At 42.0% G+C, this 21568-nt stretch overlaps 1 protein-coding gene across 4 annotated transcripts in view; it reads left to right on the top strand.

Moving 5' to 3' along the window:
- The window catches only part of LOC118562987, a 137333-nt gene that overhangs the window by 87239 nt on the left and 28526 nt on the right, over positions 1 to 21568 (top strand). The window contains exons 4-6 of one of the 4 annotated variants that reach the window (XM_036136443.1): positions 5401 to 5564; positions 5727 to 5778; positions 14555 to 15070. In XM_036136443.1, coding sequence (XP_035992336.1) covers positions 5401 to 5564; positions 5727 to 5778; positions 14555 to 14655 — 317 coding nt within the window. In that variant the 3' untranslated portion in view covers positions 14656 to 15070. Of the gene's footprint in view, positions 1 to 2673; positions 2748 to 3195; positions 3237 to 5400; positions 5565 to 5726; positions 6909 to 14554; positions 15071 to 21568 lie in introns of those variants that run through there. The other 3 variants (XM_036136450.1, XM_036136449.1, XM_036136446.1) reach the window with 3 other exon arrangements.

Raw genomic sequence — 21568 nt, 5'->3', positions numbered from 1 at the left:
TTTTTTTAGGCCAAAAGAAAAACATATTTCCTCTCATTCCCCCTCAAACTGCAAAAAAAAATAAAAAAAAAAATTTAATCAGATGAAAAAAACAGGTTCTCTCTGGGTGCTCCAGCTTTTCCTAATGTAAATTTTTTTTTATCAGCTGTAAGACTTAAAAGTATTTTGGTTTTTTTAGGGCCAATTTTTACGATTGGCTTAAAAGGCACACAAATGTATTTATTTTTATCAATGTGAGACATTTTAAAAAGCTACCATCAACAGATGGTAGTTTTTAATGTATGGGTTTCTCTTTGGTTGCTCCGACATTTTCCACAGTAAAAGAAATACATATTTCCTCTCATTCCCCCTCAAACTGCAAAAAAAAAATGTAATCAGATGAAAAAAACAGGTTCTCTCTGGGTGCTCCAGCTTTTCCTAATGTCAATTTTTTTTGATCAGCTGTAAGACTTAAAATTTAATGTATGGGTTTCTCTTTGGGTGCTCCGACATTTTCCACAGTAAAAAAAGCAGCAGCTCGGATTACCCACCCTTTTTGGAGTCCTTGGAGGGGGTTCTGAAGAGTACCCCTCCTGGGGACTCCCTCGTTTTGCTGGGGGACTTCAACGCTCACGTGGGTAATGAAAGTGGGACCTGGAGAGGCGTAGTTGGAAGGAATGGCCCACCTGATCTGAACTCGAGTGGTGTTCTGTTGTTTGACTTCTGTGCTCGTCATGGATTGTCCATAACGAAAACCTTGTTCAAGCATAAGGGTGTCCATGCTCTTGCCACCAGGACACCCTAGGTCGTAGTTCAATGATCGACTTTGTTGTTGTTTCATCTGATCTGCGGCCGCATGTCTTGGACACTCGGGTGAAGAGAGGTGCGGAGCTCTCCACCGGCCACCCCCTGGTGGTGAGCTGGCTCCGATGGTGGGGGAGGAAGCCGGTCAGACCGGGCAGGCCCAAACGTACTGTGAGGGTTTGCTGGGAACATCTGGCAGAGTCCCCCGTGAGACGGAGCTTTAACTCCCACCTCCGGGAGAACTTTAAACACGTCCCGAGGGAGGCGGGGGACATTGAGTCTGAATGGACCATGTTCCGCGCCTCTATTGTTGAGGCGGCTAGTCGGAGCTGTGGCCGCAAGGTTGTCGGTGCATGTCGTGGCGGCAACCCTGGAACACGCTGGTGGACACCTGCGGTGAGGGAAGCCGTCAAGCTGAAGAAGGAGTCCTAACGGGCTTTATTGGCCTGTGGGACTCTGGAAGCAGCTGATGTGTACCGGCAGTCGAAGCGGCAGGCGGCTCAGCTGGTCGCCGAGGCAAAAACTCAGGCGTTGGAAGAGTTTAGAGAGGCCATGGAGAAGGACTTCCGAACAGCTTTTAAGCGATTCTGGTCCACTATCCGGCGTCTCAGGTGGAGGAAGCAGTGCAGTACCAACACTGTTTACAGTGTGGGTGGTGTGCTGCTGACCTCGACTTGGGACGTTGTGTTTCGGTGGGCGGAATACTTCAAAGACCTTCTTAATCCCACCAACACATCTTCCATTGCGGAAGCAGAGCCTGAGGACTCTGGGTCGGGTTCTCCCACCGCTGGTGCTGAGGTCACTGAGGTGGTTGAAAAGCTCCTCGGTGGCAAGGCCCCGGGGGTGGATGAGATTCGCCCTGAGTACCTTAAGGCTCTGGATGTTGTGGGGCTGTGTTGGTTAACGCGGCTCTGCAACATTGCGTGAACATCGGGGGTAGTTCCCCTGGATTGGCAGACTGGGGTGGTGGTCCCCCTATTTAAAAAGGGTGTGTTCCAACTGCAGAGGAATCACACTCTAAAGCCTCCCTCGTAAGGTCTATTCTGGGAAAGGAAAGGAAATTACATTACCAAACATTCCCAAGTTAAGATGTTAAGGTGCTGATGGACTTGTGTCAAAAAATACCTGACTGCTGATTGTATCAGAAGATGCTTTTAGAAAGGTTTAAGCATGTGCACACTTATTCAAGTATGTGTCATCCCTAAACTCTTGCCTGCTGCTGGATTCTTTTCTAAGTCTGGTCTTTCGTTCTAAAATAAACAACTAACTCATTCACTGTTGCCATTTTCTCCTATCTTTTTTTTTATGTCTGACTCAACCGTTTGCATCTGTGTGCATCTGTTTGACATAAACACATCTAAGCTGCCAGTGTTGTGACTCTGAGAGGATTTATAAATTAATCTGATTGGGTGAAAAATGACAGAAGAAGTGTTAAATGGCTATGGGTGGACAGAGCTGTGACTTGTGGGCAATAACGGAGCAGATCGGCACTTTTTTTAATGACACATAGGGGGCGGCAGGGGTAAAAATAAATAAATAAATAAATAAATAAATAAATAAATAAATAAATAAATAAATAAATAAATAAATAAATAAATAAATAAATAAATAAATAAATAAATAAATAAATCTGCGCCCCAATAGCGCTCACTGTATGCAATTACACTTTCCTGCAATTTTGATAAGTGTGGTGACCCAGCGCCCCCTATTGAGAAGCCTCCAAATAGACATCATTTTATATTTGTCTTCTTTTAAGATGAAGCAAAGAACAATATATGTTTTAGAGTCGATATTGAGTTTTGTTTTGAAATTACTAGTTGTTTTGCGTTCTGATCTTCTCTCTGTGTTCCATTGCTTTCGCCTGAGCCCTGGATCTTTCTCCTTTTTTTTTGTTGTTGTTGATTACATTCCCCTGCGGTGGTTCAGTTGTTGCTTCTGTCTTGAGAGGAACGTGTGCTACTATGGTACGATGCCCTCCGTCATGTTTAATTTATAGGTTTACAGTTGTTTAACCAACAATGGCCGACAAATTGAAATCAGAGGCGCTTAGGAAGCAGAGCACGGCAGAGCAACAGGAAGGGCATCTCGGGGTGAGGCTGGACTGGAGCGGTAATAACAGCGGGTGTTAATTTTACTAAAAGACATTTAAATATATTTGTTTGATGATAATCGCAATGGTAAAAAGCATAGTTGACCAAATTGCCATTCAGCCCCTTATGTCCATTCTATCCTGGATGCTAGGGATGCTTGGGGATTTCTTAGATTCCCAAGTAGAATTATTTTGTTTGAGAATGTTTCTTCTTGGGGGAAAAACTTTATTTTCTGTAAAAAGTAGTCTTAAATAAACATTTGCCACAAGCAAGCAGAACAGAATATACAATTTCAGGTGACCTTACTGTCTAATCTCTTCAGGATCCTTCAAATAATCAGCGAGATGAGAAACCCAAGGAAAGGTGAGAAGTCATTCAACAGAACCAACATGTCTATTACATAACATGTCACTAATCTGGATGCATTACTAGTATTATAACATTTGTTTTTTGGTCTGGGTTTTGCTTTCTTGAAATAAGTTTGTCTGGCTTTGACAACAGCATAGCCTATAGACAATATAAAAACTGTGTTTTTTTTTTGTTTTTTTTTTTTGTTTTTTTTACATTTTGCATTTAACGTGATGCTTGTAACTCGTCCTGAAACGGAACCCTTCTTATTTATTTTTTTCCCACAGCAATGTCTTGGTAACATTCATGTTAACCTCATTGTAACTTCTCAAAAAAATTGCATTTTAATGAAGACAATGTCTGATCAAACATACACATGCCCCAAAAGCCATAAAGTCAAACTGGGTTTAAAAAAAAAAAGGCACTGTGGACAGGAACATGCTTCCGTGTGCTTTGCCTGTAGGTTACCATTGCAGAATCTTACCTTTATTTACCAGTTTCACACATTTTAAATTAATTGTGGATTCTCCACACATTGTCAAAGCTATACACACAGGCTTAAACATATACATGCACCCGCGCTAATATTTGGATGGATGTCTCTTAGTAAGTGGCACCTCTATCACATGCTTTTTGAAAGGCAAGGCAAGTTTATTTATAAAGCACTTTTCAGTAACAAGACAATTCAAAGTGCTGTACATGAAAAAAACAGAGGAAAGCAAAGCATTACAGAGACAGAGGGAAATATTACAGAGGCTAGCACATCGCATTGGAACAGTAGCAGCAGGTCTGATGCAGTATAAGACAGGTTGGACAACATTAACAACACTCAAAGGCAACTCTAAACAAATGTGTTTTTAACATTGATTTAAAGGAACTCAGGCTTTCCGCACTTTTACAGTCTTCTTGGAGTCTGTCCTAGATAAGTGGAGCATAGGAACTAAATGCTGCTTTTCTGTGTTTGTTCTGGTTCTAGGTATGCAGAATAGGCTGGAGCCAGGAGACCTGACTGGTCTGGAGGGTTGATACACTGATAACAAGTCTGTGATGTATTTAGGTGCTAAGCCATTCAGGGATTTATAGACTAACAAAAGTATTTTAAAGTCTATTCTCTGAGATACAGGGAGCCAGTGTAAGGACTTTAGAACTGGGGTGATGTGCTCTACTTTCTTAGTCTTAGTGAGGACCCGGGCAGCAGTGTTCTGGATCAGCTGCAGCTGTCTGATCAGCTTTTTGGCAGATATGTGAATTGTTGCAATAATCAATTGGACTAAAAAGAAACATCAGCAAGCTTCTGACATAGGTCGAGCTCAGTATTTAGCCACTCTTCTTGACCGAATTGTTGGGGTTGATTTAAATTGGTTGGCTTACTGGCACAGAGCTGTCTTTCTGGCAGAGTATGAATATTTTTGTGTAACACGGTGTGTCAATTCCAAACAAAACTTTGATGTTTGTTTGGGATGATTGTCCTGGTTTAACATCCACTTCCAGTTTCAACCATCTTCCCCCCGAACTCTCAGCCTCAGACGAAAGGAAATTGGTTAGGAGGTTCAGAAAAACCCAGGAACCACTATTGCTCAAGCCATCCACAATGAAACTAGTTTTACTATGAACTGAAAGGGTGTCAACAAAGAAGAAACTCAACTGAGCTTTGAAGCACAAATGAGCCAGCTTCCTTCTGGAGAAACAGTTTATGGCCTGACAAAACACAGATCGAGCTAACTGCTCATGGAGACAAGAAATATGTTTGTTTGCAGGTATCCGTGCAACCCTTTTTCTCAGATCAGAGGGACTTTGCAGGATCATGCATTGCCTTTGCTCTTAATAATGCAGCTTTTGCAGCTATCTTGGCACAGGAACTCATCATCACATTTCACTCGTTCTGTAATCCCATATTACGCTTCACGGTTTGCACTGGTTACTGGTTTGTGAATGCCTCCGGAGGTGCATCAGGGGCATAATATTTGTGGAGGGACTTCAAACCCCTATCAGGACCATTCAGTTGTTTGCAAGGTGTAACAAACACCTGTAGATCACAGAGGAAAAAGCTTGTCTGAAAGGGGCTCCAGTTTCAACAGTGTGTAAAAAAAAAAAGAAAAGAAATTGTAATTGACTGATACCAGTCAATAATAATCAGTCTGATAAACTGAGGGTTCCTCTATTTCATGTCGTTTACCAGACTCTCTCTCAAGAGAGCACAGATCGTTCAGCTCATCGTTCGGTGTGTCTGCAAGCAGTCCAGACCATTCCCTCTCCTCCCTCTTCTCACCCAGTTCCTGTCACTGGATCTATGAAGACCACCCTAACAGGAAGGTGCATGATGATGATGATGATGAACCCATAGTGAGTGCATTCTTTTTTCTTTGAAATAAAGCTGTATGTGAAGACTCTACTACTTTCTTTCATAGAAAGAGCATTTCTTTAGTTCTTCTGAGCTGCCAGCTAATAAACCTCCTGTTTGTTTCCCCCTAACCCCGCCCCTGTCTCCTGGCCTGTCTGTCACAGATGAGAAGTGACGGTTCTGACCCCGAGGAAGAAACAGAGGAAAATGTGAAAGGTGCGGATCAAGTGGCAAACATGGAGGAAGAGAAACATAAACCTTCCAGTTGACACACACACAGCAGAAGCAGTTGCATGCGGCGAACGGAAATTCCTCCTTGTTTTAAGTCTCGTGTTTTACACATCAGGGCATAATGAAAAATATCTGGTCTTTATTCATCATGTGCTGCTTGTCTGAGGTGCCACCGCAGCATTGGAATCAGCTTCAGGCCTGGTCTTTGAGCCATTGCAGCAGCTTGATAGTTATTCTCTTTCTACAGTTCCTTTGTAGATATGATGTTGTGTTGGGAAAACGTTATATTTCATGGCCCACTTCAGCTGTCAGACAATGTTTTGGTCATGGAGTCAAGTTCATGGCAGAGTTAATGGCTGCTATGTACCCAGGAACTGTGGTGGCAAAACAAGCCCAAATGATTAACTCTCCACTACCGTGCGTGTTAGAAAGTATGAGGTACTTATGCTGATATGCTCTGTTTGTTTTTTATACAAAGAGTTGTGAATGTGGCTCATTTTGGTGCAGCTTGGCAAACCTGGGTTGTGCTCACATGTTCTTCTGAAGATGATTTCTCCTTGCAACCCTTCCAGACAATCCACATTTAGGTCATATTTCGCTGCACTGTCATGCACTTTAACAATTATTAAGCTAACTGATGTCTGTAAAGTATATCATGGAGCTTTTTCATTTCTTTTTGTTTATATTAGCGATTGCTTTGGCACATTTCACAGCCTGACCTTAAGAGGATTTCGCTGAGGAGTCCGCTGCAGGAAATGTAGGAGCCATTTATAGTTGTTGGTGTTTAGGTATGGTTTGTTTCTGGTTTATTTGTTTTGGGTGGCGGTGTTTTGTTTAGGTTGACACACTGACCTATATTCTGCTCTACCACTGGTGGCGGTGTGGAGGGGAAGGCTTTATAGGTGCGACGTGAGAGGGCAGAAAGGATTTAGGTGACGGGAGGTCATACGGTTTTTACCGCTTTCTTTGGCACACAATAGCCTGCGTCCACTGGTTACATTCTGTTATATCCACACTCTCCATAATTACCTGTCCATCTCACTTGTAAAGACCGCCACTCAGCTTGTTTGTTCATATACAAACTGACTTCAATAAATGGGAACGCCCATACCTTATCTCCTGGTTTCAACATCATTTTGTAAGCGCGTTAAATTCCAGATTCCCCGCACCCAGAAGCGACAAAAAGGTGGTTGATAGTCGCTACACAAAGTAAAAACCGCGACCTTTTTGGATGAAGAGGACAACTCACCTGGAGAAGTTGGGCGCACGTCATGTCGCACCGTCCTAGCTCACCTGCATAACAAAGGAAGGAGCTATCCAGCCATCCAACGCTGTCATCTTAAGTAAGATCAATCAAATAAGGTATGAGGCACGACTACCATCAAGACGTCTCTGGTGAGTGCAGTCATCCTTATTAAATATAAAGCAGGGCGTGTTGGATTGGATTTTGATGCGCAACGGCGTTGGGCCGTCTTCTGGAGTTGATGCTAGCCTGCTCGTTACAGCCAAGGACTATGTGATGGCTTTCATTCATTCATGTTTCAAAGTGTGAATATCCAACAGCCGCTTATGTGAATGCGCTGGTGTTCTGCAGTTTGGAGCGTTTCTGGCAACGTAAAGAAGCAGCAACGCAGCACGTTACTGTCTTTATTAAGCCACAGTGGAAAATGAGTGATAATTATGTTGAAACTGAGCCTATGGGCACACAAGCTGAAAAAAGACAAAGGAAACTTTCGCTAAAGGGCACCGTATTTGCTTTGGAAAAGGTGCAAAAGGAAAGAGGTGAAGTGTTTAAAAATGCAAGCAAAATAAAGTCGAAAATAACAGCGCTGTGGTTGTCAAATAAAAATGTTTCTGAGGTTAAACAATATATACAAAAGTTCCATACGCTGTGTGAAAAGGCATCATCTCTCCACGATACCTTGTTAAATGATTTTAATTTACCCGAGGACGAGCAACAAAGACAAAATGCCTGGTTTCAGGAGAAAGAAGACGCAAATAATGAGTTTGTGAATAAAGTGAACACCTGGTTGAAAGAAAATGAGAAGGTGTGTAATGAACTTGATGCTGCTAACATTCAAGTGGAGAACTGTTGTGGTGTGGTCGAAGATAACGTAAACCCTGAGGATAGTGCTTCCAACGTTTCAAGTAAGCGTTCTAAGCGCAGTCGTGCGTCCAGCACATCCTCTGCTCGTAAACGAGCCCTGGCTGATCAAGCAGCTTTACTGGCAAAGGCAGAGGCTTTGAAAAGGAAACACGAATTGGAGGAATTAGAGCAGAGACACAGACTGGAAGCTGACAAGATAAGAAAGCAAAAGGAACAAGTGGAACTGGATGCGCAATTAGCTGCTGCAGCAGCACGCCTTTCTGTGTTGGAAAGCAGTAGCGTTGGAGGAAAATCTAAATCGATGTCCGATGGGATGAACTCTTATGTCAGTAAGGGACTTAAAGAGCAAAGACGCGCTGAATTCAACCCACAGGCGACAGAATTTGTGCCCAATACTGCCACATACACTCCGCTGGGTTTTACAGCAACTGCTCCCTCTGCGCCAGCTGTGAGGAAAAAAGTTTATAGCAGTACAAAGTCAGAAGATCAGCCGCACTACCCGAAACAACCACTGTATGGCGATGTTAGACCAGATTCAAAGTTGGATGGATTACCTTCTGTAAACGTCAACCCCAAACTAAACACTTGTCCCTTTCAACCATCAGATCTACAATTACAAGTAACACACAAGGCACAAATGCAACAACAATTAAATAATCCATCAATTCCAAATGATAATGTAATCTGTACCATTATGCAAAAACAGAATTAAATCACATCAATGCTTGTTCAGCAACAGTTATCAGCTACTCTTCCTCAGCGTGAGATCCCAGTTTTCGATGGCAATCCTTTGGAGTGCACGTCTTTCCTAAGAGCTTTTGAACATTGTGTGGAAGAAAGGACAAACAACTATCAGGATTGTCTGTACGTTTTAGAGCAATATACCAGAGGGCAGCCAAGGGAGCTGGTCAGGAGCTGCATGCACATGTCATCACAGCAGGGCTACCAGCGAGCAAAGGAACTTATAATGGAGCATTTTGGAAACGAACATCACATTGCTTCTGCGTACATGGAGAAGGTGTTTGCCTGGCCAGTCATAAAATCTGAGGATGTTGAAGCATTGCAGGAATTCGCCTTGTTCTTACGTGGCTGCTGTAATGCCATGTTAGAAATACAGTACATGGAGGAGTTGAACGTTCTATCTCATATGAGACAAGTAATCATGAAGTTACCCTATAAGCTCCGTGAAAGATGGAGAATAACAGCTTGTAAACTACAAGAGCGGCAAGGCTTCCGAGCCACATTTAATGATTTGGTCAACTTTCTCGAACAACAAGTAAAGATCCTGTCCCATCCACTGTTTGGAGACATCTCTGACACCAAGCCAAGCCCTGTGATGGGAGGACCATTTAAGACTAAATCCTTACTAAAGGCCAACATCAAAGGCAGCAGCTTTGTAACCTCACTTTCAGCACCGGATAGTGCCTCTGCACCAACATTTTACAAGCAGCCAATTGTTCCCAAACAATCCTCCTTCATTCTCCTGTCTTTACTGCGAACAGCCTCATCTAATATCAAAGTGTCAAGAACTGCAAAGAATTTCTCATAAGGAGAAAATTGAATTCCTGAGAGGGAAAGGAGTATGTTTTGGATGCTTGAAAGTTGGCCACATCAGTAAGGAGTGTAAGAGTTGGCTCACCTGCGACAAATGCTATCTAAAACACCCCACTATTCTGCATTTAGACAATGAAGAACCATCAGTAAGTAGTGCGTTTGTGTCTCACCAGGTTGGTGCTTGTACTGGGGCCGGGAACCATGACTGTACTTTGTCTATTGTTCCAGTTAAGGTTAGGTCTAAGAGAGGAGATACGGTGCTGCAGACTTATGCCTTCTTAGATCCTGGGAGTACAGCCACTTTCGTCACCAGTGGGCTCATGAACCATCTAAACCTACAGAGTAAAAGGACTAACATTCTGCTGTGCACTATGGGTCAAGAAAAATTGGTGCCTAGCCACTGTGTTTCTGGACTGGAGATTTCTGAACTGGAAGAAAACAACTTCATAGAGCTTCCAGAGGTCTACACCCAAGAAACCATTCCTGTTTCAAAGACCAACATTCCCCGTCAGCAAGATGTTGAGAAATGGGAATATTTAAAAAATATTAAGATCACAGAATTGGATGCTGATGTTGGCCTGTTGATTGGGACAAACGTGCCAAAGCTCCTGGAGCCATGGGAGATTATAAACAGCAAAGGTGATGGACCCTACGCCGTGAGAACCCTATTAGGTTGGGTCATAAACGGACCTTTAAGGAGTGGAAATGGTTGTCAGAAAGGCTGTCCTACTGTTTACACTAATCGGATTTCCATTGTCAAATTGGAGGAGCTGTTGGTGTCTCAATACAATATGGAGTTCAGTGAGAGGACACTGGAAGAGGAGCATGAACTGTCGATTGAGGACAAGAAGTTCATGGAAATATTGGAGCAATCAGCTTGTATCCAAGATGGACATTACTGCTTGGATTTGCCTTTTAATAAGGATGACACAGTCATGCCCAATAACCGATGTATTGTGGAGCAACGCATTCAAAGTCTCAAAAGAAAATTTGACAGGAACAAGGCCTATAAGGAAGAATATACAGCATTTGTTACCAACCTAATTGACAAAGGCTATGCTGAGGTTGTTCCTCATGACCAGCTGGAACCTAAGGATGGAGGTGTGTGGTATCTGCCCCATCACGGAGTTTACCACCCAAAGAAGAGGACGTTGCGAGTGGTGTTTGATTGTGGAGCAAGCTATAAAGGCACCTCGTTGAATAGCCAGCTGCTACAGGGGCCGGATTTCACCAATTCCCTGTTAGGTGTGCTCACCCGATTCCGAGAGGAGAACATCGCATTGATGACAGACATCCAGGCTATGTTTCATCAGGTGAAGGTGTCAGAGAAACATGTGGATTTTCTCCGCTTCTTGTGGTGGCCATTAGGAGATACATCAATCAAACCAATCGAATACAGGATGAAAGTGCATATCTTTGGAGCTGTCTCATCACCAAGCTGTGCCAATTATGCTCTAAGAAAGACAGCAGCAGATAATATCAACAGCTACAACAAGCATGTGACTGACACCGTTTACAAAATTTTTTATGTTGACGACTGTTTGAAGTCTGTGGCCACAGAGCAAGAGGCAGTACAGTTGGTGGTGCACCTCACTGATTTGTGCTCAAAGGGAGGATTTCAGCTGTTGAAATGGACAAGCAACAGCCGAGTAGTGTTGTCAACCATTCCGGAGGAAAAGCGCTCCAAACCAACAAGACAACTTCACCTGGAACGAGACAGACTGCCTTTGGAGAAAGCACTGGGCCTCAGCTGGAGTGCAGAGAGTGATACATTTAGCTTTGAACTTGCTGTGGAAAAAAGGCCTCACACTAGGCGTGGCATTCTCTCAATGGTCAGTTCAATCTATGACCCTCTTGGCTTCTTGGCACCTTACACTTTGCTACCTAAGTTGTTGTTACAGGAAGCATGCAGACAAAATCTGTCTTGGGATGACCCTATTCCCCAGTCTATGTCACGGTTTTGGTCATCATGGTATCAGGACCTGGAGAAAATAGCAGGGTTTAAAGTGAGGCGTTGCATCAAGCCAAATAGTTTTAAAGGACGTCTACTAGTCCAGTTGCATCATTTTGCAGATGGTAGTGACCATGGATATGGGACAGTGTCTTATTTGAGGGTACAAGATGAAGGAGGAAATGTGCATTTGGCATTCATGCTTGGAAAGGCTAGAGTAGCTCCATTAAAGCAGACAACAATTCCCCGCCTTGAACTAACTGCCGCCGTTTTGGCCGTCAAGGTGGACAGAATGTTGAAAAGGGAGCTCTGTATCCAGCTGAATAGCTCATGCTTCTGGACAGACAGTCAGACTGTGTTGAGATACATCAGTAATGATACCAAACGATTTCACACCTTCGTTGCAAATAGAGTGGCTGCAATAAGAGAGGCTACCAATGTGTTTCAGTGGAGGTACATCAGCTCTAAGTCCAATCCAGCAGATGAGGCCTCCAGAGGTCCTTCTGCAGACAGTTTTATGTCATGCAAGAGGTGGATAAATGGCCCGGATTTCCTCCGAAGGCCCGAGCAGGAGTGGCCAGAGCCCTTTGAACCCCAGCCTGTTTGTTCTGAGGACCCAGAGGTAAAAAAGGGATATTCTGATAAATGCCATTGACATACAGCCACATGATGCTACTACTAAGTTTGTCCATTATTTTTCAAGCTGGGCCAAACTTAAGATTTCAGTTGCTTGGTTGCTCAAATTAAAGGATATTCTGCTCAGCATGAGTACGAAGAGGAAAGAGTTGATGGCAATGGGTCCCTCTGTTGACGCTTCTATAGCTCCTAGGAGGATAGAAGAGGAGATGAGAAAAAACACAGCTGCCATTTGTAAACAAGTTCTTACAGTAAAGGACATCTCTAAGGCAGAGGTTGCCATCGTCTGTTACAGCCAGCATACCAGCTTCAAAGAGGAAATTAAAGATCTGCAACGTGGAGCATCTGTTGTCAAGAACACAAGTGACATTTACAGGCTCGATCCAGTACTACATCAAGGTTTATTGAGAGTGGGGGGTAGGCTTAGTCGCTCAGTCCTACCTGAGGAACAGAAACATCCTTTGATCCTCTCTAAAGACCAGCATGTATCCAAACTAATTCTGAGAGACCTGCACCAGCAGCTTGGTCATGCAGGTAGAAATCATATGCTGTCAGCTCTCAGAGAAAGATACTGGATTACTTGCGCCAACTCAGCTTGCAGAAAGATATTAACCGAATGTGTTGTATGTAGACGCCACAGAGGACAACCAGCAGAGCAGAAAATGGCTGATATGCCACAGGAACGAGTCTGCCCAGAATTCCCACCATTTACTAATGTAGGTGTGGACTATTTTGGGCCCATTGAGGTCAAGAGAGGGCGCGTTATGGTTAAAAGATACGGTGTTATCTTTACATGCATGGCCAGCCGAGCCATACATCTGGAGGTGGCTCATTCGCTAACAACTGACTCCTGCATCAATGCCATCAGGCGTTTTGTATGTCGCAGAGGTCCAGTACGTCAAATGAGATCGGATAATGGCACAAATTTTATTGGTGCAGAGCGTGAATTAAGGGAGGCTTTGGCAGCTATAGATCATACAAAAATCCACCAAGCCCTGTTGTTAAAAGAGATTGACTGGATTCTTAACACACCTGCTGCATCCCATCATGGAGGAGTGTGGGAACGGCTCATCAGAATGGTCAAAAGGGTGTTACTTTCTGTTCTTCACCAGCAGACCTTGGATGACGAAAGTTTTCAAACCATTTTATGTGAAGTGGAAGCTATCCTTAATGATCGCCCCATTACAAAGGTTTCGGATGATGTAAATGATTTGGAAGCTCTAACTCCAAATCATATTCTGCTGCTCAAAGGAAACCCTACTGTTGCTCCTGGTGCTTTTCAAGAAAGTGATGTTTACCTCAGGAAACGTTGGAGGCAAGTGCAGTACCTCTCCGACCTGTTCTGGAAAAGATGGACAAAGGAATACTTACCTTTGCTGCAGGAAAGACAGAAATGGTCCAGACCTCGGAGAAGTTTTGCTGTTGACGATATCGTGGTGGTTGTGGATCGTTCTGCTCCTCGTGGTTCTTGGATCCTCGGAAGGGTTACAAATACTTACCCAGATAAACATGGACTTGTGCGTGCTGTACAGTTGAAGACACAAACAGGACAACTGGAAAGATCCATCTCCAAAATATTTCTTCTTCAAGAAGCCATTTGACTCTGTATTTAAAAAAAAAAAAAAAAGGAAAATGCTTGGGCCTACATATTTCTGGGGCTCCTGTTTTGATGTTTGTTGAATTGTGCTGTCTACACAATTGGGGCCGGTGTGTAGGAGCCATTTATAGTTGTTGGTGTTTAGGTATGGTTTGTTTCTGGTTTATTTGTTTTGGGTGGCGGTGTTTTGTTTAGGTTGACACACTGACCTATATTCTGCTCTACCACTGGTGGCGGTGTGGAGGGGAAGGCTTTATAGGTGCGACGTGAGAGGGCAGAAAGGATTTGGGTGACGGGAGGTCATACGGTTTTTACCGCTTTCTTTGGCACACAATAGCCTGCGTCCACTGGTTACATTCTGTTATATCCACACTCTCCATAATTACCTGTCCATCCCACTCAGCTTGTTTGTTCATATACAAACTGACTTCAATAAATGGGAACGCCCATACCTTATCTCCTGGTTTCAACATCATTTTGTAAGCGCGTTAAATTCCAGATTCCCCGCACCCAGAAGCGACAAAAAGGTGGTTGATAGTCGCTACAGGAAAGATTAACAACGGTCTTAAAGCTTCTCCCCTGAATAATGTGAAACAGGCTAAAATCCACATCTGTATGCTCCTACATTTATAGAGGCGCTCCTACAGGGTAATGATGGTTGAATCATGAGCAGCTGGCTGGTACTTTCCTCCATAAATGTTATGGTTTCTGTAGGAAGGGTTTACTTGTTGAGAGCTTCTCCATTACAGTATACAGTAAATTGAAAAATCTGTAAGGAGCTTCCTAAGGAGACAATTAGCATGGTTGAGATGACATGTTTCATGAATTGGCACTTTATAAATAAAATTGAATTGAACTGTTATTACTGTTATGTTGTTTTAATATTGTGATGAAGGAGAGCCACATGTTTCTTTAGGAATGATCAACTGTTGCTGTTCCATCTTTTTCGGATACAACAGCTTTCTCTGCATCAGATGTCCTCATGAAATGTCACCGCACACCTCTTCTACAGGTTAGGTACTTAAAATGTCCAAAGTCCATATGTACATGTTACATTGTGTGTTATTGTTTACTTTCCAACTGGTATTTAGCTCTCTGAATTTCATCTTAAAGACAAATATGTGGATATTTGTCTATATCCTGCGTTGTTCAATGAAAACACTTGCTGCAGTAAAGGTGTTTTTGTATTGAGTATACATATATGCATCTCTTTGCGTGATGATTTTAATGTAAAAGACAATGACACAAAAGGTGGAAAGAATAAAAAGGCAAGATTTTGCCAGGAAAGAAGCTTTACTCAATAACATTCATACAGCGTTGATGTGGGCGTTTCTGATGCATGTAAATTCACACAAACTGCAAACTGTAGCATTTTCCACAATTTGTACATCGACTTTAAATATATGTGATAATACATTATCTTGGCAACAAGCTTCCCAGAAACCTGTATTCTTTAAAAAAAAATATCTTTTTACCAATCTGTCCTTTTTATCAGCAGCTGATAAAAAATCGGATTTATTATGCCAAAGAGGATGGAAAAAGAAACAAGCACAGCTGCAACTTGTCCTCCAGCAGGTTTATCTTTAAGAGCCGAGTACGCCTGAGAAAAATCAGTGAGAATAAGGACAGATCCATACAGCTGAAATCATAAGGAACTCCGAAAGCTGTGGAGTTATATTACTATTGAAATGTCATCAGTTGTAGTTGAGCATGGGAGTTCTTCTAACAGCAAAGTATGCACACATATGGCATAAATGAGTGACAACTTGTCTACATCCATCCATCCATCCATCCATCCATCCATCCATCCATCCATCCATCCATCCATCAATCCATCCATCCATTCATCCATTCATACATCCAACCCGGATAAGAGGAATTTCTCTTCAAGTTCAAGAATTTATTAACAGAAACTAGAAAAATTTGCATTTCCTGCGAAAATGCACTGTGAATGCAGATAGCTGAATGATTAAGCAAAAGATGCAGAAGATCTTTGAAGAAGAGAAAAAATAGCTGAAAAGCATTGAAGAAGTTGAAAAAGTTGAAGAAGTTGAAAAAGTTGAAGAATTTGAAAGAGTTGAAGAATTTGAACATGAAAGAACAATAGCTGGATTATTAGAAGAAGAAAAAACTGAGGGAAAGGCACCAAACATTTCCTAACTCATTCTAAACACTGAATCGTTTAACAAAGCATAAGTAGAATTTCAAACTTGAATATACTGTAGCCATGTGTGGGCCTGCATTTCTAGGGAGTATAAGGGGTTTCGCCCCCATTGAAAAGCACTGGATGTTTGACACCTCCTAACTTGGAGATGCTTTACGTGACGAGGCCCAAACTTATTGTGGAGCATTCTGTATAAAGGAGGTACAGACTCTGTAAAGCAGAAGTTTGTCCGAGCTTCAAAGAGTTACTTCCAATTAGCAACATGCTAACCATTAGCCGCTAACATGGTTGTGCTCAGGATCACCGGGTGATTGTACTCTGTCAGTTTGGTCCAAATCCTGTACTGGGAAGTGCCTCAAATAGGGGTGCCAATACTTAATGTCACCAAACATGACCAAAGTTCATGGGTCAGATTGGCCTCCTTTAGCAACTCAGCCTCACCACATCTGGGCCCAGAACTCAACATTTGACCAAAATGGTCAGTAGCGCCATTTCCCACAGGTGGGTGGTGCTGTATTGGCCAATTGGGTCGTGTCTGGGCATCATGCCAGGTCCTGTTGGAAGCAAAGGCCCAATAGGAAAGCATGTGAAATCCCAAATGGGGCAGAAAAGTGACACATGGCTGAAAGTCACTTGAAAATTTTAAAATGTTAAGAGGAAGTGACTGTGCGAATTTCAGATTCCTACATTAATCACAGCCACTGCAGCGGGCGTCGAAAGTTGCCATTGTATCCCAATGGAGGTTCTCCCTCTGGCCCTCAGAGTTCCGTCGTCATGGAAACTCACTCACACAGCTGCAGCGGGCCAGTCTACTCAAGTGCAGACACTTTGTTCACAATAAGTCCCATTGGGTTATAATGGAGAACTTTGCCTCGCACAACGCTCCATATCTCCTGATCCCTAAATGGTAGAGACTTAATTTTTTCTGCGTTTAGTTCGTAACGGATAGGGGAAGAAGAAAAGCTATCGTTTTTTGCTGGAAAAAGTTTAATAAAGGCGTAAAAAATTATGATCTAAAGGAAATTTTTAAGAAATTTCCAAAATCCTCTAAAAACTGTCCCGAACAAATCGCTCTAGCTGAAAAAGTATAACAGATATCAAATTAATTCTTTCACTGTGAGTATCAGCAGGCTTTTGAGGACTATGTTGCTCATTTTTATGTTTGTACAAAAATCGGCGTAGGCACAGCAACGATGTAAAAAAGTGGATCATGTGGAAAAATGCAGCTCTAAAGCATTTTCAGGATTTTGTACATTCGCTACTCCCGAACAAATTGTTCCTGCGGAAAAACCGTAACAGTTATCCACAAAATTCCTTTTTTGTGAGTGCCAGAAGGGTTGGGACATTCATATGTGAAAGTCTCATGCCTGTACATCAAACGGTTTAGGAGTAGCGACGATGTAAAAACGTGTGATGTTTTGGATTTTCAGACGTCATTTTTCAAAACCGCTCCATAGGAAATGAATGGGGGAGGTTTCGGGTTTGTGTCGCTCCGAGGTGATTTGCGAAAAATCTATAAATGCTACACCAATGAGGGTTACATTTCCTGAATCCAGACAAAAATTCCTACGTTTTGATGTATAATTTATGTGGATAGGTTGAAAATTGAGCAAGTGAGAAGAAGTTGTTCGGAGAAGAAGAATTTGTTGAATTTCTAGAGTGCGCACTCTATAACTGCCTCCTTGACGACCATAGCAACGCATGTTATTTGCTGAATTTCTTGAAAAGCCAAAATTATTTTAAGGAGGTACTATATGAAAATGGTAAAAGATATGAAAAAGCTGAAATAGACCATAATAGCTGAAAGATATCACTACATTTTAAAAGTTGAATGGCGTTTCTAGCTGAAAGTAGGCTGAAGCAGTAAGCTGTCAAAAAGCAGCTGAAATGAGCGGAATTTTAGTGAATTACATTCATTTCCTATGGGAGAAAAAAAAGCTGAAAATTTGCAGAAAAAGCTGAATATTTTAAAAAGTTGAAGAGTTAAAAGTACAAAAAGACATAGCCATCCATTCCAGAAGAAGCTGAATAGTTTAAAAGTTGAATGGTTGAAATCGGAGAAAAATTGTAGGAGGAGAAGCGAAGCAAAGTTTAAACAGTAAAAACGCATTTGGAAGAATAAACAGGAACTAGAAAAATTTGCATTTCCTGCGAAAATGCACTGTGAATGCAGATAGCTGAATGATTAAGCAAAAGATGCACAAGATCTTTGAAGAAGAGAAAACATAGCTGAAAAGCATTGAAGAAGTTGAAAAAGTTGAAGAAGTTGAAAAAGTTGAAGAATTTGAAAGAGTTGAAGAATTTGAACATGAAAGAACAATAGCTGAATGATTAGAAGAAGAAAAAACTGAGGGAAAGGCACCAAACATTTCCTAACTCATTCTAAACACTGAATCGTTTAACAAAGCATAAGTAGAATTTCAAACTTGAATATACTGTTGCCATATGTGGGCCTGCATTTCTAGAGAGTATAAGGGGTTTTGCCCCCATTGAAAAGCATTGGATGTTTGACACCTCCTAACTTGGAGATGCTTTACGTGACGAGGCCCAAACTTATTGTGGAGCATTCTGTATAAAGGAGGTACAGACTCTGTAAAGCAGAAGCTTGTCCGAGCTTCCTAGAGCTACTTTCAATTAGCAACATGCTAACCATTAGCCGCTAACATGGTTGTGCTCAGGATCACCGGGTGATTGTACTCTGTCAGTTTGGTCCAAATCCTGTACTGGGAAGTGCCTCAAATAGGGGTGCCAATACTTAATGTCACCAAACATGACCAAAGTTCATGGGTCAGATTGGCCTCCTTTAGCAACTCAGCCTCACCACATCTGGGCCCAGAACTCAATATTTGACCAAAATGGTCAGTAGCGCCATTTCCCACAGGTGGGTGGTGCTGTATTGGCCAATTGGGTCGTGTCTGGGCATCATGCCAGGTCCTGTTGGAAGCAAAGGCCCAATAGGAAAGCATGTGAAATCCAAAATTGGACAGAAAAATGACACATAGCTGAAAGTCACTTGAAAATTTTAAAATGTCAAGAGGAAGTGACTGTGCGAATTTCAGATTCCTACATTAATCACAGCAACTGCGGTGAGCGTCGAAAGTTGCCATTCTATCTCAATTGATCCTCTCCCTCTGGCCCTCAGAGTTCCGTCGTCATGGAAACTCACTGACACACCTGCAGCGGCCAGTCAACCAAAGTGCAGAGACTTTGCTCACAATAAGTCCCATTGGATTATAATGGAGAACTTTGCCCCGAACAACGCTTCATATCTCCTGATCCCTAAATGGTAGAGACGTAATTTTTTCTGCGTTTAGTTCGTAACGGATAGGGGAAGAAGAAAAGCTATCGGTTTTTGCTGGAAAAAGTTTAATAAAGGCATACAAAATTATGATATAAAGGGTTTTTTTAATGAATTTCAAAAATCATCTATAAACGGTCCCAAACAAATCGCTCTAGCTGAAAAAGTATAAGAGATATCAAAATAATTCCTTCACTGTGAGTATCAGCAGGCTTTTGAGGACTATGTTGCTCATTTTTATGTTTGTACAAAAATCGGTGTAGGCACAGCGACGATGTAAAAAAGTGGATCATGTGGAAAAATGCAGCTCTAAAGCATTTTCAGGATTTTGCACATTCGCTACTCCCGAACAAATTGTTCCTGTGGAAAAACCGTAACAGTTATCCACAAAATTCCTTTTTTGTGAGTGCCAGAAGGGTTGGGACATTCATATGTGAAAGACTCATGCCTGTACATCCAACGGTTTAGGAGTAGCGACGATGCGAAAACGTGTGATGTTTTGGATTTTCAGACGTCATTTTTCAAAACCGCTCCATAGGAAATGAATGGGGGAGGTTTCGGGTTTGTGTCGCTCTGAGGTGATTTGCGAAAAATCTATAAATGCTACACCAATGAGGGTTACATTTCCTGATTCCAGACAAAAATTCCTACGTTTTGATGTATAATTTATGTGGATAGGTTGAAAATTGAGCGAGTGAGAAGAAGTTGTTCGGAGAAGAAGAATTTGTTGAATTTCTAGAGTGCGCACTCTATAACTGCCTCCTTGACGACCATGGCAACGCATGTTATTTGCTAAATTTCTTGAAAAGCCAAAATTATTTTAAGGAGGTACTATATGAAAATGGTAAAACATATGAAAAAGCTGAAATAGACCATAATAGCTGAAAGATATCACTACATTTTAAAAGTTGAATGGCGTTTCTAGCTGAAAGTAGGCTGAAGCAGTAAGCTGTCAAAAAGCAGCTGAAATGAGCGGAATTTTTGTGAATTACATTCATTTCCTATGGGAGAAAAAAAGCTGAAAATTTGCAGAAAAAGCTGAATATTTTAAAAAGTTGAAGAGTTAAAAGTACAAAAAGACATAGCCATCCATTCCAGAAGAAGCTGAATAGTTTAAAAGTTGAATGGTTGAAATGGGAGAAAAATTGTAGGAGGAGAAGCGAAGCAAAGTTTAAACAGTAAAAACGCATTTGGAAGAATAAACAGGAATAATAATAATAATAACTAGAAAAATTTGCATTTCCTGCGAAAATGCACTGTGAATGCAGATAGCTGAATGATTAAGCAAAAGATGCAGAAGATCTTTGAAGAAGAGAAAAAATAGCTGAAAAGCATTGAAGAAGTTGAAAAAGTTGAAGAAGTTGAAAAAGTTGAAGAATTTGAACATGAAAGAACAATAGCTGAATGATTAGAAGAAGAAAAAACTGAGGGAAAGGCACCAAACATTTCCTAACTCATTCTAAACACTGAATCGTTTAACAAAGCAGAAGTAGAATTTCAAACTTGAATATACTGTAGCCATATTGTGGGCCTGCATTTCTAGGGAGTATAAGGGGTTTCGCCCCCCCATTGAAAAAGCATTGGATGTTTGACACCTCCTAACTTGGAGATGCTTTACATGACGAGGCCCAAACTTATTGTGGAGCATTCTGTATAAAGGAGGTACAGACTCTGTAAAGCAGAAGTTTGTCCGAGCTTCCTAGAGCTACTTCCAATTAGCAACATGCTAACCATTAGCCGCTAACATGGTTGTGCTCAGGATCACCGGGTGATTGTACTCTGTCAGTTTGGTCCAAATCCTGTACTGGGAAGTGCCTCAAATAGGGGTGCCAATACTTAATGTCGCCAAACGTCACCAAAGATCATGGGTCAGATTGGCCTCCTTTAGCAACTCAGCCTCACCACATCTGGGCCCAGAACTCAATATTTGACCAAAATGGTCAGTAGCGCCATTTCCCACAGGTGGGTGGTGCTGTATTGGCCAATTGGGTCGTGTCTGGGCATCATGCCAGGTCCTGTTGGAAGCAAAGGCCCAATAGGAAAGCATGTGAAATCCAAAATTGGACAGAAAAGTGACATATAGCTGAAAGTCACTTGAAAATTTTAAAATGTCAAGAGGAAGTGACTGTGCGAATTTCAGATTCCTACATTAATCACAGCAACTGCGGTGAGCGTCGAAAGTTGCCATTCTATCTCAATTGATCCTCTCCCTCTGGCCCTCAGAGTTCCGTCGTCATGGAAACTCACTGACACACCTGCAGCGGGCGAGTCTACCGAAGTGCAGAGACTTTGCTCACAATAAGTCCCATTGGATTATAATGGAGAACTTTGCCCCGAACAACGCTTCATATCTCCTGATCCCTAAATGGTAGAGACGTAATTTTTTCTGCGTTTAGTTCGTAACGGATAGGGGAAGAAGAAAAGCTATCGTTTTTTGCTGGAAAAAGTTTAATAAAGGCGTAAAAAAT

This window comes from Fundulus heteroclitus, chromosome 4 (genome assembly GCF_011125445.2).
Source record: "Fundulus heteroclitus isolate FHET01 chromosome 4, MU-UCD_Fhet_4.1, whole genome shotgun sequence".
Taxonomy (NCBI): Eukaryota; Metazoa; Chordata; class Actinopteri; order Cyprinodontiformes; family Fundulidae; genus Fundulus; species Fundulus heteroclitus.
Note: the sequence above shows the minus strand (reverse complement) of the source record. Positions and strands in the feature narration are given on the sequence as shown.